This window comes from Vigna radiata, chromosome 5, assembly GCF_000741045.1.
Source record: "Vigna radiata var. radiata cultivar VC1973A chromosome 5, Vradiata_ver6, whole genome shotgun sequence".
Classification (NCBI taxonomy): domain Eukaryota; kingdom Viridiplantae; phylum Streptophyta; class Magnoliopsida; order Fabales; family Fabaceae; genus Vigna; species Vigna radiata.
This window is the reverse complement of record NC_028355.1, coordinates 17,416,282-17,433,925: the sequence shown is the minus strand read 5'-3', so window position 1 is coordinate 17,433,925 and position 17,644 is coordinate 17,416,282. Positions and strand designations below refer to the sequence as shown.

At 32.1% G+C, this 17,644-nt stretch overlaps 4 protein-coding genes across 5 annotated transcripts; 2 read left to right on the top strand and 2 right to left on the bottom strand.

Annotated features, from left to right (window-relative positions):
* Window positions 1–709: 709 nt before the first annotated feature.
* LOC106761190 (AIG2-like protein D) lies at window positions 710–3,417 on the top strand. The gene is made up of 5 exons (XM_014644715.2): window positions 710–901; window positions 1,007–1,079; window positions 1,637–1,729; window positions 1,882–1,965; window positions 3,065–3,417. The coding sequence occupies exons 1-5, from the start codon at window positions 768–770 to the stop codon at window positions 3,206–3,208; spliced, it is 528 nt and encodes a 175-aa protein (XP_014500201.1). The 5' UTR covers window positions 710–767; the 3' UTR covers window positions 3,209–3,417.
* Window positions 3,418–3,872: 455 nt separating this feature from the next.
* On the bottom strand, window positions 3,873–4,784 carry LOC106761714 (oleosin 1). Its single transcript, XM_014645283.2, has one exon. It carries the CDS (start codon window positions 4,707–4,709, stop codon window positions 4,200–4,202), a length of 510 nt encoding a protein of 169 aa, XP_014500769.1. The 5' UTR covers window positions 4,710–4,784; the 3' UTR covers window positions 3,873–4,199.
* A 7,357-nt stretch (window positions 4,785–12,141) lies between these two features.
* Window positions 12,142–13,028, top strand: LOC106761632. 2 transcript variants are annotated; one of them, XM_014645198.2, is made up of 3 exons: window positions 12,165–12,341; window positions 12,423–12,560; window positions 12,635–13,028. In XM_014645198.2, exons 1-3 carry the CDS (start codon window positions 12,213–12,215, stop codon window positions 12,710–12,712), a joined length of 345 nt encoding a protein of 114 aa, XP_014500684.1. In that variant the 5' UTR covers window positions 12,165–12,212; the 3' UTR covers window positions 12,713–13,028. The 2 variants fall into 2 exon arrangements, with proteins under 2 accessions (XP_022636016.1, XP_014500684.1); XM_022780295.1 differs by having other exon boundaries at window positions 12,142–12,560.
* Window positions 13,029–16,368: 3,340 nt separating this feature from the next.
* Window positions 16,369–17,287, bottom strand: LOC106761700 (auxin-responsive protein SAUR71). Its single transcript, XM_014645269.2, has one exon. It carries the CDS (start codon window positions 17,169–17,171, stop codon window positions 16,656–16,658), a length of 516 nt encoding a protein of 171 aa, XP_014500755.1. The 5' UTR covers window positions 17,172–17,287; the 3' UTR covers window positions 16,369–16,655.
* Between the last annotated feature and the right edge of the window lie 357 nt (window positions 17,288–17,644).

Here is a 17,644-nt window from a genome sequence, read left to right as displayed (position 1 = left end):
ATTGATTATAATAAAATAATATAATAATTATTTTAATTTATTTTATTCAAGATGTTAGTTAACCAATTAATAATATTATAAAATACAAAACTGTAAAATATTTTGGTAAGCTGATGAATCACAATTTTCAGCCCACTTAATTACAGTAAACCTGTCAGTCTTGCCTAATTTTGTTGCACCTGGTCAATATAGATCAATTTAATGGTACTATAGTAATAATTAAGTTTCAATTTTATTTAAAGAAAATAATCCTTTTACTCCTTCAAACAAAATACACTTATTTCACAATCCGTTTTAATAATATAATAATGCTTTAAACATTTTAAATTAAGGAATAAATAAAATATAATTAAAATATTATTATTTTAAATTGTAAATGGAATTTCTTCCTATGGTGTGAAAATTTCACCGCGCTTTATCATCGTCACCCCAGAGGAAAAAAGTCGTACGCCTGAGGATTTTTAAATTAGAGACAGGTGTTGAGAATTTTTCTTCAGTAGACTATTGGTATTATTGTGAAACACGTGGGTTTAGGGTATCCAACTTTTATGATAATAAAAAATAAAATATTATTAAATTTATAGAAGAATAATTTTAAAAATAATTATAAAAACAGCTGTCAATTTTTTTAAAAATAAAATAATTTATATCAATAAAAATAGCTGTGAAATTTATATATTAAAAATCAGTTATTAAATAATCATACAGATGAGAAGAGAGGGAGTAGCAGTAGAGAAGAGAAGGAGTGAAGAGGAAGAAGAGAAAAAATGAGCGTAAACGTGAATTGCGTGGGTGGCGAAACTCACAACGTCTTCGTCTACGGTAGCCTTCTGGCCGATGAGGTTGTCCATACCCTCTTGAAGCGCCTTCCTCCGACCACACCTGCCATCCTTCACGACCAGTTACTCTCTCTCTCTCTCTGCAACTCCTTCAAATCACATTTTATACCTTTCATTTTTACAACCAACGATTTTCCCCTTTCTCTCAATTGGTATTTGATTTGCAGTCACAGGTTTAAGATCAAAGGTCGCGTTTATCCCGCTATTCTCCCCGTCCACAATGACAAAGTTAATGGCAAGGTATGTCTCTCTTTCTGCACATCCCTCCTAAATATTCATCCATCTATTTCTCTCTCTCTAAAGCAAAATCATTTCCATTCACATTTTTCCTAACTCTTGTTGTAATTTTTGTTTTAATGTTTTTATGCCTCAAAAAAAAACAAAACACAAGTTCTATTTGTAGTTTAATGATGTGTGCAAACACTGAATGCAAATTAGAATATTTAAGAGATGAATTTGTCTTCTTTCTTTCTTTTTTGTATATACTTATGTTTGATGGTTTCTGATTTACTACTTTTTTAATTCCGGCTTTGCTTTTTATATTGCTTTTACTTCTTTATCTTTCGTCTTTTTGAGGTTGCACATAACCTCTGCATTTTCTTTAAATGATTACAGTTGTTTCTCTCATCAGGTATACGGTGTTATGCTTCTCAAATAATTAAAGAATTTCAGTATGGTTTCTTTTTCTTCATACAATTAAGAGGAATTATTGTAAAAATTAGAAAGTAATTGAAGTATCGCGTCTAATTTATGGAACTTCGGTATCGGTGTAATTTACTCTTGTTTTATTTGATCAGGTGCTTCTTGGTTTATCGGGAGTTGAACTGCATATTTTAGATGAGTTCGAGGATCATGAATATACTAGAACTGATGTTGAGGTTTTCTTGGCGGTAAGTCTGGTTTATTTCACTTTCTATTCATCCGTTAACCTATTGCTAATTATTATAACAAATGAGACAAACCTTACCTTTCCCAAAAATATACTTATGATCTTACTGATTGCTTTCTAGTCTCAGAAGAATGATAGTATATATTGTAACAGGACAAGTCTGAAAAGATGCTAGTTTACGCATATGTTTGGGGCAATAGAAATGACCCCAACTTATATTCAGAGTGGGACTTTGAGGTGAGCATGCCGTCTTTCTCATTCTCATTTCCTCCACCCAGAATCAATATAAGAATGTTTTGGGGACAAAAGAAAGGCATGAAATGATCTTTAAATTTCAAACAAATTTATTCTTCTGTTTTCTTTATATTATGGAAAAATTTGTTAATGAGGCCTATTTGTGACCGAGGAGCCTTGACTGCTTGTGGTTGCATTCAATGTTTTAAATTGCAGTTATATTCATGGTTGCAATTTTGTTTCAATCTCTGATGATTGTACAAACACATGCAGCCGATAGAGCCTCAATTTCATGGTCACGGAGGCCCTAAATATCTTGACAATGTGACCACAATTGCAGTTGCGACTTTATTTTTAAAAAACCTTGGTCTAAGACTAAATAAAAGAAAGTTTGCCGCTGTGTAGCTTGGGGAAGACAGGATTTCCAGATATATGAGAATGTTATGCCTAAAACCTTGTGTAACATGAGTGATTGGCAACACATAATTTAATTTCCTTGATGATCAAGCTATGGCTACTAGTTTTTGTGCGTACAAATTAAAAGCAGATGGCATTATATTATAGTAGTTATAGTTAGGTGACTGCGAGATAGTTGACCACCTCTCTTTATGCTTTCCTTTTTGCTTCTCTCATGTTGACTTTGATGTAGATTTTTAAACCACTTATTAAAGAGTTATGAATATATAAGTGATTGAAATTTCGTCGAGGTTTTATTCAAGCTTAACTTTATGATTGGTTTTAAAGGATTGATAAAAGGAGTTCGTCCAGTTCTTCAAGCATTTTGGTTCATCTGTAGTTTGCAGCATAAGTTTGATTTTGTAGACTTGTGGTTAAGGAGCGAATTAACTTGTTGGGAGAGCATTTCTTTATTTTAGTTAAAAATCTTAAGGGTTTAAAATCTTAAACTCACTCCATATGATAACTGAATTTACATTGAATAATGAGTATATAGTCATTTTGTCTGATATACATAGTTCGTGTCAATGTCGTTAGATTTTACAGTTCTATTTCAAATTAAGTACCTTTTCATGCATCCCCTATGCTGGAAGCCGTTTAATTTTTTCTATTGTCCTCTCATAATTCTGATTTTTATATTTGGAAGGAATGGAAACAAATTCACATGAATGATTTCGTTAAGATGACCAATAGCTTTATGGAAGAATTAGAATCGTCAGAATCCAAGCCAAGAGTGCAGACTTATGAAGCCTTCTACAAGGAGGAAAAGGATAAGCCAATTCAACCTTGATGTTTACAGTTTGTAAAATTATGCATTATGTGCACTGAGCTAAGTTGTATGGTTCAATTAAGAATCATACTTTTCACTGTTAATAATTTTAAGTTCCTTTCCGAATCATTATTTTGATAACCAAACAAACAATGACAAGGTTATGCTATATTGTTGCATTATTATCTTCTAGAATTCAATAGAAATATTTCATCACCCTTTCTCCAAAATAGATGTCCATATATAGATACATAGAACATATATTTCAACGTTAGCTGGGGGGACCTTTCTTTCTAATAACCTGTATTGTTGGGTGAATTAGGATAAATTTCAGTAAGAATCTAAATTTTGAAGTGCTTTTAAAAAATAGAAGTTACAGAACTTAACTGAACCGTTCTCTTTGAATAGTTTGTATATATCATTAAGATTGGTCTTCAGAGCCATTAAATTTAGCCATCTTTTAATTTAGACATCTTTAATTTTGTCATCTTTAATTTTGTTCCATTGTAGTAGAAACAATACTAGATTCAAGACAAGCTTTGCCTCGGTCTCATTCTCTCAAACTAAGAACAAACTTGGATCTCCTTATTCTCCCTCCTGCTTTACAAATCTTGTACAACACAGTCTGCCTTGCAATAAATTAAAAAAAAGAACCAAAATATAAGAAAAAGAATTACAAATTAAATGAGGAAGCAACCATGACATTTGAAGAGGAGGAACTACTGATATAGTTGCAGAAGAGATTTATTTAGATGATAATGATTACACGAATATAACTAAAATAAGGTGAGAGATTTAGCTCCAATAGCTCCTCAAAACAAACAACATACAAAAAGCAAAACAACACTGAACGCTACAAACAAAATTCAAATTAACAGCAGAACTTGAACATGCACATTCACAAGGGTCTCTTCAATTAAACATTATAGATACATAAGCATTGCACATCCACAAGGGTAACCCTTCCCTCCATTCAGTTCAGCCTCATACAAACATGCATAAGCATGTATGATTAATAAGCTCCCTGCGTAGCTTCCTGAATTTTACCCTGAGCATAGCTTCCATAATCCTTTGCTCTCTCCTTCACATCCCTTGCCTTATCAGCAAGGTACCCTTTTGCATAGTCAAGAGTATCAGAACCTGCAGGATGGTTCCCAGACACGTAGTTGTAAATCCAAGACAAAACAGCAATGGCAGCCACACCACAGCTGCCAGAGAACATAAATCCGGAAGTAACTAGGAACAACACAAATGCTGCTGGGACAAGGATGGGGCTGAAGATCACAAGAAGGGGAGTTGCAACTATCAACCCTATGACAATACCTGTGAAGATCAACCCAGCCAAGAGCAAGAGTGAGATGCCAATAGTAACAGCAGTTATGAACCTGACCGTTTGACGTGAAGCAGAGTTGTTGTAGCTGCTGGTGTTGGACTCATTGGTATTTCCATAGGGTGGTCCATAGGAGGTTCCATGGGAGGAACCATAGTAGGGACCTGCAGTTCTTGGTTGATGATCAGCCATGATTTTGTATTTTCAAGATTCAACTGAATTCAGATAGAAAGTAGTGTGCTGATGAGAGTAGAGTCTGAGAGAAGGGAAGTGGTATATATATAGCAGTGTAGGAGGAGGTGGTGAGGGGTTACGCGGCAAGAAAGGAGGGAGCATTGCATGTCGTGGCAACTTTGCATGAAAATGAGGTAACACCTGTCCTCTCCTGCACTGACCCCTCTTAAACAACCCTAATAAGTTATTATGAAATCATGGAAAACTGGGAATTTCTGCACCACCATTTAACACTTAATCATACCAGAGATACTCTCTGACATTCTTCTTATGATATTGTTTTTTCTAATATTCACAAAAAAGTTATTAACAATTTGCTATTTGTATTGTTCAAAAGAAAAATATACCAAAATATGGAAAAAAGAAAGAATATAATCCAGAGGATGCTGCCATTCATACTGGTGAAATATGCAAAATTTCACTGCACAGTGCAAGTTAATGACATTTTTATATAAAATCTATGAGATTGCAGGATTGTTCTTTCTCATAACTCCTAATTTCCTTTTAAAAATAAAAAAGCAATATTTTTATCCAATTTGATTGAATATCAGAATATTAATATTCAAATTCTTAAAATATTAATTCTTCTACTTCTGTGCACTTTTCTTATAATAAAAAATATTATTAAAGTTATAAAAATTATATACAGACATTATTTTTAAAATATTTTTTATTAATTTTTATAATGGTATAAGTATATAATAGAAACATTAGTAAATTGTCATTAAAAGAAAAACTAAAACTATAATAAAGTTTATCTAAATAATTATAAAATATTTTAAATTTTATTTAAAAAATCATAATGGCAGTTATATAATAAAACTATTTTGAATTTATATGAATGTTTTTTTAGATAAGAAAAACTAAAAATTTAGTTATTAAATATAAGAATAAGAAATAATAAAAGAAGTGAAAAAGTTACACTGTTAAAAACAATTACAAAATTTAATTTAATTATTAATTGTCATAATTAACCTGACTTTTTCTTAAGAAGTAAAAAAAAAACTTTTCATGTTATTTTTTTAGTTTCTTGTTCATTATATACATTAGTGTAGGGGTCTGTACTGAATCAATAATGTTTTTCTATATCAATTTTATTTAGATAAGACACACCGAAGCATCTTTATTCTAATTTTTTTAGTGTTTCTGTGTTTTATTCTGTTGGATTGTAGTAAATTATGCCTCTTCTTGCGCTTATTTTTTTTTTTCATAGACAGAACCATTTATATTAACAATAAAAAATATTTTAAAATTGTAAATCATTAATATTACAATATATTACAGTAATTACTTTTATGCTATATATACAATTTTATCCATTATTAGAATGCTGATTTTGTTTATTTTTTGTAACAAAGCTGGTTTGTTTGTTCTGCAAATTTAATATTCTCATGCCTCAGTACACATTTGATGGGAAGAGAAAAACAAAATGACTGAAATCAAAAGCGTTTTATAATTATTATTATTTTTTTAAGTTAATATCAACTAGAGTTGTTTTAGTTAAAATTGATTTTTATCTGATACACCGCCACAATTAAATTTAAGTTAACAATCTACCTTTCTAGTTTTATTGTTTAATTTCTATAAAAAGAATAACTTAGTTAAACTTCTTCTTAAGATAAATTATGAAATATGATTATTAACAAAAGTAATTTAAGGAGTAAACATGTAAAAAGTTAGGGAAAAAGTGCAAACCTTTTGTAAATCATTTAAAAAATAACGAACATCCTATTATATCTGAGAACCTCCTTGTGTTTAAGTTTCTTTTACCACAGAAAGAACTTTTTTATTATAATAGAATAACTTTCATATAAACTAACTATAAAAGAATAGATAATACAAGTTGAAGAACTCATATCTTATTTATTTATATATATATATATATATATATATATATATATATATATATATATATATATATATATATATATATATATATATATATATATATTAAGTGAAAACTCATATTTATTATCAATTTTTGAATCTTTATGTATCTTTGGAAGAGTTACAAGTTTTATGAATAAAATGATCAGAAGATTTTATACTTTGATAAAAGATTATACATTAATAGTAATATATTAGGATTGGTCATAATGGTTCAAAATTTTAATTTTAAGTGTTATAAATTTTTTGTAATCAATTACTTGATGTAATCAATTACAGATCATAATAATCAATTACAAGAATATATTACAACTTGACTGAAATAAATTAATAGTTCATGTAATTAATTACATATCATTATAATCAATTACAAGAATATATTACAACTTGACTGAAATAAATTATTAGTTCAAAATACCTTTTGGGGTAATTAATTACACTGTTTTGATAATTGATTACCAATTCAGAAATTATAATATTTTTGAACTAAATAAAAATTCTTTTGATAAATAGATCAGCTGAATTCTTTTACTTATCTAATGAATCTTTTCAGTGGTGATTAAATTTCTTGGTCCTTCATTATTTAAGCTTGATGAACCTTTTGTCAACTTTTTGTCAATCTTTTATATTCTTTTCACATCATCAAAACCTTTTTTTTTTCTAATCAAGACAATGATATTAAGGAAAGGAATAATAGAAAAAAAAATTGAATCACTCTTCCTTACTTGAATATTGATAAATTTTAAGAACTTTCTTATTTATTTAAAAAATAAGTATAAATAACATTCTTAAATGTGTAACATATGTGTAATCTTTTATCTTCATTATCTTTTTCCCTTTTACAACATAATATCCTTATTATCTTTTCTTCTTAACCAACATAAAGAAGATTAGCAAGATAATAAAATTCAAATTAGTCATATATGAAAAATGTTCAAAATAATAATCAAATATACATAAATAGTAAAACATGAGTAATAGAGTAAATCTAAGTTGACAAGTTAATTTTTATCTATATAAATTAGATTTCAAAATAATGAGTAAACCATTTTTGGTTAGTTTATGTCGCAACCGGAAAATCGCGACGGGACGACGATCCAAAAAGAAATTGATTTTGAAAAAGGTTTTGGAGTCGTCACCATAGTTTATTCTGGAAAACTACAGAAAAAACCATAAAATGATAAAGCACGGTCCACGAAAACCAAAGATTAGGTTCGGGAGTCGGTTACGTGTGAGGAAGGTGTTAGCACCCCCACAACGCCTGCCCTAACGCAATACCTTTAACTAAATACGCGGATTTGATGTGGTTTGCAAAATGTTTAATTTCCCCTAAAAAATATAACTCTAAAGAAAAACAAATTAATTTTTTATGTTTTTTGTGCCCGACAAGGATTGACCTTGCTCCTACGTATTCTCAGTTGGACTGGGAAATCAGGGTTACGTAGTTTTTTTCGAAACCGTTTGGAAAATGATCTTGTGTCTGGAGTTTTTTTGTATGAGGAAGAAAAAGATTTTCGACACAAGGCCGACAGAATGGCCGCACTTGTGTTTAAACCCTTTACAAACAATTTATGATTTTCTAAAAGAAGAAGGAAAAGGTTTTTTAGCACAATTTATGATTTAAACCCTTTACAAACAATTTATGATTTTCGACTCAAGTTCCTCTCCATGAACACCAAACCCTAGAGGCAGCCTCCTCCACTTCCGCTGTTCCTCTCCCCAACCAGTCGTCACTAACTGCAATCCACGGCGCTACCGGCGTCTCCCAGCGTCGCCGGTGCTGCCGTCGTCTTCACCTCCGACCAAATTCGCCACCACGTCGTCCGACCAGCCTTGGCTTCGCCGGCGCCACCACATCCTTCGAGAGAGAGCAGCGATTTCGCATCCTCCACTGCCACACGCACGCCGTCGTCAACCTGCTGGGCCAGCCACCATGACAGAGCCCCTACTCTGTCCAAGGCGCCGCCGGTGTGCCGATCGCCGCCGGGTTCTCTCCTTTCCAATCTTCGCCCAAAGGAGAAATCCTCTCGTTCAGTGACCCGTCCATGCCGCCGCCATCACAGGAGCAAACCCTTTTCCTCAATCACGATCAGTTTCTTCTCTCCTCTCTTCTTTTGTTCTCTGTATTGCTTGGGTTGATTTCGCTTTGTAGTGGTTTCCTTTCTTAAGAATTCAATTCCTCCCTTGGTGATTGAAGATGAGCAGTAGTGGGGGACTTAGTTTCATTATTTGGTTTCAGGTGAAGAATGCCTTAGGATGGAAAGCGGTTAAGCAAGAGGGGGTTTGGGTTAGGAAGATGGTGAATCTGCAGTGAAAGGGGTTAGGCTTTTCTCTCGCAGGAAGATGACCATATGGGTCTTCACGGTGTAAGTGAAGGTTGATGATGATAACAGGGTCGTGTGCGGGTTCAGGTTATGCACAAAGGGCATTGGTTTCGGTTTGCTAAAGGTGTTGGTCACGCTTTAGAACCCTATTCCCTGTGTGGGGAAAGGTGATGTTGAGATTGAAGGCAGCCGTGGCAGACAAGCGTATGGTCCGCTAGAGGGAAAAACTACTTCCCTTTCCTATTTTCGTATGAGAACTGATATGAATGCCTCTGCTGTTTCTGTTTGCTTTTTATTACATTTTTTGGAGCCTTTTCTGGATGCAGGGAAAGGGAATATTGAGGCCCTGGTGTTGGGGGAGTATATGTCTATTTTCTATTGTAAGTTATGCTAATGAATCTTGCAAAAACTACATTTTGGGGTGCAGTTTTGATTAGCAGAGGGTGTCACCAAGAAAACAACACAACTATATTCATGGATCAAACATCACTCATTCATCTCCAAGGAAAGCATATACACGAGCATACAGCCGAGTATGACCAAAGAGCTTAGGTGTAGGATGACTTACCTTCGCAGCTTCAAAGAACTGGTGAAGTCAAATGGTTCTCCCCTTCTCTGGCCGTGAGGTGCTCTTCCCGAGCGGTGATGATCCGTGATGGCAATGGTATTGGGTCTCCAACGTTATCTGATGGTGAGTAATGGTGTTGGATCTCCTCTCGTTGTTGTGGTGAAGTGTTTGAATCTGAATAATCATTCCCGAGTGTTGTCTCCGTGCTCTTCTTGTGATGGTCCCTTCCTTATTTACGAAGCCCCATTCAAAAACCGAACCCAAGCCCCTGTGTCCTGAGTTCCATATCTTCTGACTTGGGATTTTCTCCTTGTTTTTTTCTTCGTTAGTGTTTTTTATTTGATCAGATGGTAAAAGCCATTGATATCTTTACTCCTTTGGTGTGTGGCACAACCTTGCATAGAGATTTTTAGCAAGAGTCACACAATTGTTTTCTCGTGGGCATTGTATAAGCCATTTCGAGCTTTCCTCTGAAACGTTCTGATGCCAATGTTGATCTGTTGCAGGAAAAACAAAAAGGACAAGAAAGAAATAGTTGACTTTGTGATTTTGTTTCTTTTTTCGTTTTCCTTTTTCTTTTTTGTCTTTTGCTTATTTTTTCTTTTTTTCTTTTCTTTTTTCACAAAAAATCTTAACTAACACAAAATAAAACAAATAACTCTAAATAATCAAAAAATAAAATAAAAGTAAAAATAGAATTAAAATAAAAAAACTAATATAAACAAGAAAACAAATAGAGATAAATAAGTGAAATAAAAAAATAAAAATAAAAATAAAAAATAAATAAAAAAATAAATAAATAAAAAATAGATAATATAACAAAAAAACAAAATGATAAAAAGAAAGAAGATAAATATATTTTGTCACCCGGACGAAATTGGGTGTTGACAGTTTAAATTAAAGCTTTTTAATTAATATTGTTACAAATTATTTTTTAACTCATATAATGAGTGTTACTCCCTTCACCACTCCATCTTTTCCTTCCACTTCCTCAATTTTTTCTAAATTTCAATCTTATCCATTTTACTTTTACCTTTACTTATTTTACTTTTTAGTTTTTAAAATCCTAATTCCCTTTCACTTTCACTCTTTCTCTCCGAGACAAGCCCCCACTTTCACTTTCTCTCTTTCTTTTCAATTTTTACATCTGATAACGATTGGCTTTAAAAGATGTTGAACAATTGGAGATGCAATGCAAATTGTCTTTTGAAGGAAAATCAAGTGTCTCTTTGCCTATACATGAATAATAGTAACATTGCTATTTCATTTCATTGTAAAGACAGTCACATAAACCATTTTTATATTAAGTTTGTGTAAAGATTCGTGTGTAAAATTGACTTTTGTATTGGAGAGAGAATTATTTCATTAAAATATCTTCAAATTTCCTTTGCTATAGTATCATGTACATATAGTGCAAGAAAATTGAATCATTTGCTGCACTTAGGGATGTGTTAGGTTCATGTTTCCATTACTTCTATCTTAAACAATAAAGTTATGTAAAATATCATCGATGTGGTAAAATGCCATTGAAGTCACCAAACACCAAAATGAGAACAGTGACCACTTACCTCAATTTTACGTAATTTTTACAATTGCACATTTATTTTTGAAATCAAAATCACAAGCTTAAAGCAAAGTTTTAAAAGATACACCATTACACGAACTTTTATATTGAAAAAATGAAGGTCTAGACTGATATATCCAAAATACAACATAATCATCATTAACATATGAAGAAGTCATTCGATCTTAAGAGATCATTTTAAGAAGAAAGACACCTACACATACTTTTGTTTCAACAGATGTGAAAATTGAAAAGAAAGAGAGAAAGTGAAAGTGAGGGTGGGAGGTGGAGGCTTGCCTTTGAGAGAAAGAGTGAAAGTAAAAGGAGATTAGGATTTTAAAAAATAAAATGTAAAATAGATAAAGATAAAAGTAAAAAGGATAAGATTGAAATTGAGAAAAGATTGGAGAAGTGGAGGGAAAAGATGAAATGATAGAGGGAATAACACTGAATTTGTTTTACAATAGAAATATCCATTATCTAATTATTTTATTAATTAAATTCTAACATATGTTTTGTTTTTGAAGATATAATTTTATTTAAATAAGTGGATCTAATAATTATTTATCAAATTTAGTTTTTATTTACTTTTAAAAAAGTTATACTTTTCCAATTGAAATTAGCACTGTGTTAATTTATTTTTCAATTTTTACTTCATGTAATATTTATACAATATTTTGTAATAAAATATTACTTAATTTAATTTGTAATATTAAATTTTTAATTTAAATTATATAAAATAATCCAGCAATATTAATAATAGTATAATAATAATAATAATTTTTTATAAATTTGAAATGAGAAATAATATAGATGATAAAAAAATTAAATAAGTTATAGGAACTATTGTGGGTTAAAAATAAAAAAAAAAGAAATATTTTAAGAGTATTTATAGACTACTTTTCATTAGATGTCATAAGTGAAATAAATTAGTAGTGAATTTACCTCAGCTTTATCAAATAAATTCTTAAACTTAGGAAGAAGAGAGCTTTATAACAATGTGAATGACAGACATGTTATTTTAAGAAAGAAACAAGGTTAGAAATGGAAAGTTGAAAAATTAGATATCAAGAATAGACGATGTGGAACCATATCCACTTCTCACACAGGACAGGGAAATGGCAACCATGTCCCTTACAGTTGCAGCACCTTCTCTTTCCTTTCCTTCAACTCCCTCTCTCACCAAACTCCATAGCCGTGTCCTTCACATCAAGCCCCTCCACTGCACTCCCATTCACCAACAACACGTACTTCTTCTTTTCTTCGCCATTATTGAATTCATTCAACTCAAAAGCTTCATCCACCTCATATGTTTGTTCTTGATCAAGGTTGATGCAGATGCAGCTATCATGTGTGAGCCTTGCAATGGAAAAGGGTGGTTAGTCTGTGACTTTTGTAAAGGCCAAAAGACCAACATCAAAGCCGAAAACAAACGTATCTATCGAAGATGTCCCTCTTGCAAAGCCGTGAGTCATACACTATTTTGCAATGTTATTCACCTTTCAATGTCATTATAGATATTAAAGCTCTGTGCTTTCAGGTTGGGTATGTCTTGTGTTCTAACTGCAAGGTCTTCAAATGCGTCACTTTTCCTAATTTCGAAGATTCCCAGAACTGAATTGACCAACAACTTTCTTTTTCACAATTTCATGCCATAGTGATTACGCTAATCAGCAACAAGGATCGATTCTCTTGTTTATTTTCATTCTTCACACCTGCTCTTGTCGATCTCCTATACAATTTTACTTCTTTAAGATGAATCAATTTTATTTACTGGTCAAAAAGTTAAGGAAAGAGATGATACAGTGTTTCACTGTCATCTCTGTTTTGTATCTCATGGATTACTGTAAGTGATGTGATCCAAAGAATTGTAAATGTTGAAGCTTGATAATGTTATGCGTTCTTGCTGCTCATTACAATTTTTTTTTTTTCGATTTAGATTTTTATATTGGAAGTGGGGGCCAGAGTATTGTGTTACAGAATCACCCTATTCATTTTTAAGCATGATATAATCAATTTAGGAAAAGATTCTGCATTGTTAGAGGCTGATGATTTGAAAAAAAAAAATGGAAGTGGTTAGAGTTTTTCTTTTGATCATATCTGCTCTCATTCATGTTGTTGTTGTTGTGTCCTGTTTTTGTCTAAATACTATGAGTGACCAACACAATTGCATTTGAAATAAATTAGTGTACAATTTTTCTACTTTGAAAGGAATCAAATCCATTATACTTGTCAAAAGGTTTAAGAGATTAAGTGATGGAAAACTGTTTCACTGTCATATTTTTTGTATGATTCAATGTTTCACTGTCATCTTTTTTATGTATTTCTTTTGGATACACTGCAACTGATGGATGATGCTATTAAAAAAGGTTGTACACTAACAGCTTTTCATGCATCTCGATGCATACTGTAGTGTTCAATTTTAACTTCAGTTTTTATTTTTGTTTCATCTTTTCTTAATTTAAAAAGTTTTATATTGCAAGTGGTGGCCAGTAGTAATTGTTATGAAGTCACCCGAAAACTGATAAATTATACATAAGATTCTGCACTATTGCAGACTAATCTCAGCCTCTGCTACGACGAGACTATCAATAAGAAACAACAAGAAAACAGTCTTTACTACATTATTCAATAACAAATGGAAACCAAATGCAGAGCTAATGATGGAAGGTGATAAATATTCTTTGTATCAAAGTTAATGTTGCATGAACAACGTCTGCTGATTGCTTTTACCTTAACTGATTTGTCCTTTATATTTTCTATATTTTACATCAGGAAAAGGATATTTGAACAACTAACAATCACTTGTATAAATTTACTGGGTTGTCAAGATCATTAATCTTCACATTATGGCGAGGCAAAAAGATGTATCCAATTTGAAAACTGGGGTTGACGCTAACTGTTTGTCTGCATGGAACCGTTCAAAATTTGATAATCCTTTGAAGTATGGGAAAATCTGTAAGCAAGAAAAGCTAATAATAGATTATTTTAACTGACCAACAGAGTTCAAGTAGAATCATCTTCAAAAGAAACTGAATAAATTGCATATTTAGGAAAAATCTAATCAAGTTTAAGCTATTGTATTTTGTAACTTTTTTCTTTTTCAAAATGATGCTTTGGTTAACGGTTTATAGATTCCATTTGAGAAATTCTTTGCTCAGGTGGTTAACAATGTTTAAATATGGTGAGTTGCAGGCTGTAGCATACTAGTTGATCACATGAAAATTTAAAGATTGATAGTTTGAAAAGGAATAGGGGCTGATAAAACAAGAGTTATCCTAGTAAAAGTTATCAGGGCAACCTTATAAAAACAATGGATGTCTGTTTGATGGGTTACTCTTAAGGTGTCTTGTGAAAATTAATATACCTATATGAATCGAAATCACTTAAATAATTTCTCTTATTAGAAGAGTGAGAAATGCTAGAACATAGTCTCAGTCTTCTGTGATCATGCTCAGTCATCTATCCGTTCATGGTCTCAGTCAATATCTACATAACACAGACATTTTCAATTAACATAAAATAGTAGTTAGACTAGATTTGGGTAAGATTATGCAGTCCAGAACCATATAATTTATCATTTTATCTTTCTACGTAGTGAAATTCATGTGAATAAACCGAAATAAAGTGTCAGAGATAGTACAATCAAATCTTTTCTGAGTGCATGTTCTCTCCTCCGTTAATTGGACAACGAAACAAGTTACATTTCTTTGAAACATCTTATCATAACAAGGTGACTGAAGGCTCGTATATGAATCAGAATCTCCTCTCAAGTTGCAATTACGCAGACATATTCTAATGATCATGAGATTTAGTTATGGAATCAACACGTGGTATCCTGGGAAATCTGACTAGAGTTGCTTCTGCATTTTTTTAAGCTGATCACACATGACACCAGTTCACATTCTTGACTTAAGATCTAAATAGTTATCCTGATTTTCTTTAGTGCTAAAAGGATTATTATTAAGAGAATGTTATAGATTTAAAAACAATATATGTTTTTCTGTTAAATTGATGAAGGCAGCACATATATCAATGTAGGCCACTAAATTATTTGGCCATGTGCTACATTATAGTATTTAACACAAGTCCTCATGAACTTAGTGGAAGATTCCATATGCTGTAGAAGCTTGTAATTTAAGTCTAGTCCTGTCACATACCACAGATAACGAGGGTGAATTTCTCAACTTCCACCGTTACACATGTTTTCCCTTCTGAATTATGAATGCAGACATGTGAATTGTTCAGTAGAAGTTTGAAGATTTGATTTCTGTCAGTAAACTTCTTCTGCAGACGTGTTGTTAAATTCATTACTTGAGATTAAGAATAGTTAACAATATATCATTAAATGATAATAATAAGATGCAAAAAGAAATACACTACATAAATAACATCAAAGTTAAACGCATCATGCCATTTATAAATTCTCAATGAGCAATACTTGAAGGCAAGGGAGTAGGATTTAATATTTCTGAGCGTACGTAATGCAGCATTGAAACATGTGTTGATGCATACGATACAGTGACATTACAAGTTGTAATCTCAATGATTTTTCTAAGGCACATGGGAAGGGAATTCAAATGAAGAGAAACATTGACATGGCTTCTAAGATGGGAAACTTCCGTAGATTATCCGTATATGTTAATTTCCACTTATCTGGTGAAGATCTCACATATGGCCACTCTCGGATATCAAAGATTTAACTTCAAAAACAATACTTATAAATATATCCATATGTTTAAAGGAATGAATTGGTTTATGTTGTGGGAAAGATTTATTGAAAACTTTCATATTTGACTTTCCATTATCAAACTAAACACACTGATCATAGTAGGTATTCCTAGTATTTTCTGTTAACAAATTGATAGCTGATATGTTCTTAACATGACAGCAATGATTGAACCTCTTGTAAAAAACTATCCAAAAACTTCAGTCTTAATCTTAACTAGACTAATTGGGTTAAATTCAAAGTTGTTTGAACACATCCTCTCGATTTTGTTTCATATATGTCTTTTTTTCATAGTTAAAGTTTTATCTTCTGTGTGATTAGCCTATACCTTTGGCTTGGCTGAAAGATTTGAATTGATTCTTTCCAATTAAATAATACTTCTTCATTCACTAAATGTATAAAGTCAATAACTTCTAAGGTGTTTCTGATAAGAACCTTCTGATTCATACTGATGTGCGTGATCACAAGTTTCCCAATTCCTAACAGGTGCGAAAATATACAAGGCACGTTATATTATTTATAAAAAACAACAACACAGAAGTAAATTTATGAATTGAAATGTAAAATAACAAAAGTTTCTATTCCAGAATAAAAAAAATAGAAGCAGTACTCAGATTTGTCATCTGTGAAAGCTTTTTGTCTTATCATCACTGGTCCAAAATTGCTTGAGATACATGATTTGGACAATGAAAGTTGTATTCTTTGCATAGAGGGTTATCTCAGTTGTAACTGATGAATTTGTTGGAATTCACTCCAACCCTCTCTTACATGGATGAGCTTCCACAAAGAAGAAAAGAAAAGAAAAAATGTATAAAATTGTCAAAATCCTAAACTATCTGCACATTGGACTTTGAGGGTGATGAGAATAAGCAAGGTTGTTGGAGGAACAATATCCCATCATTTTCTCAATGCTAAACCTGCATTTCTGAGTGAAAAACTTGTCCTTTCTCTCTACTATCTTCAAGATACTCTCGAACACAGACACTTCACAAGGGATTCTGAGAACCCCAGTTTGTTCAAACCCAAACTCTTCCTCAGCTTCTCTGAGTAACATGTGAAAAGCTTGGTGACCCAAATACTCGGTTGGTATAACGAACCTGCTAAGGTCAACGCCAACACAAACAGCAACGTAGCCCTTGGGAACAACACTGCTCGATCCTCCTCCCTCCGAAATAGAAAGTGTTCTTTTGAGAAATTTGATGCTTCTGCCGGTGCTGTTGTTGGTGTTGTTACTATTACTTCTACTTGTTTTTGAAGAGTTTGCTGCCCTTCTCCATTTCTTAAGAATCTGTTGAAGCCTCACTATGTCTCTGATCTTGTTAGGTTTCTTGGTAGGATCCATGGACATGATGTTTGAACCCTTGTTAAGGGTTTTTGGCTATATCATGAGAAGGGTTGGGTTAGGGTTATTATGGAACAATAGAACTGAACCTGGTTGAAATAGGTTGAGTGTGGCTAATGATATGGCTCCAATTTATAGAAGTTGTGCTTTGGTAAGTGTTAATATTAAAAGGTTAAATTCTGAGAAGATGGAATATTATATTTGTAATGAGTGATTGGGTTTTGTATGTCACATGCATGCATGAGAAAACGAACAAAAACTTTTGTCCAGGTTAGGATGAGTTAAACGTCAAGTTGCGTTTCCCATGCTTGGCATGTGAGTGATTAGTGCAAGTCAGAGCTTTCCTTCTACCTCACCATTCTTTGTTTTGGAAGCTAAATCCACCATGCTTTTCATTATATTAAATCACCCATGACTAAGTCTAAGAGATTCACTATAAAATTATTAGTTTATGTTCTGCAATAAAACTTAATGGTAGC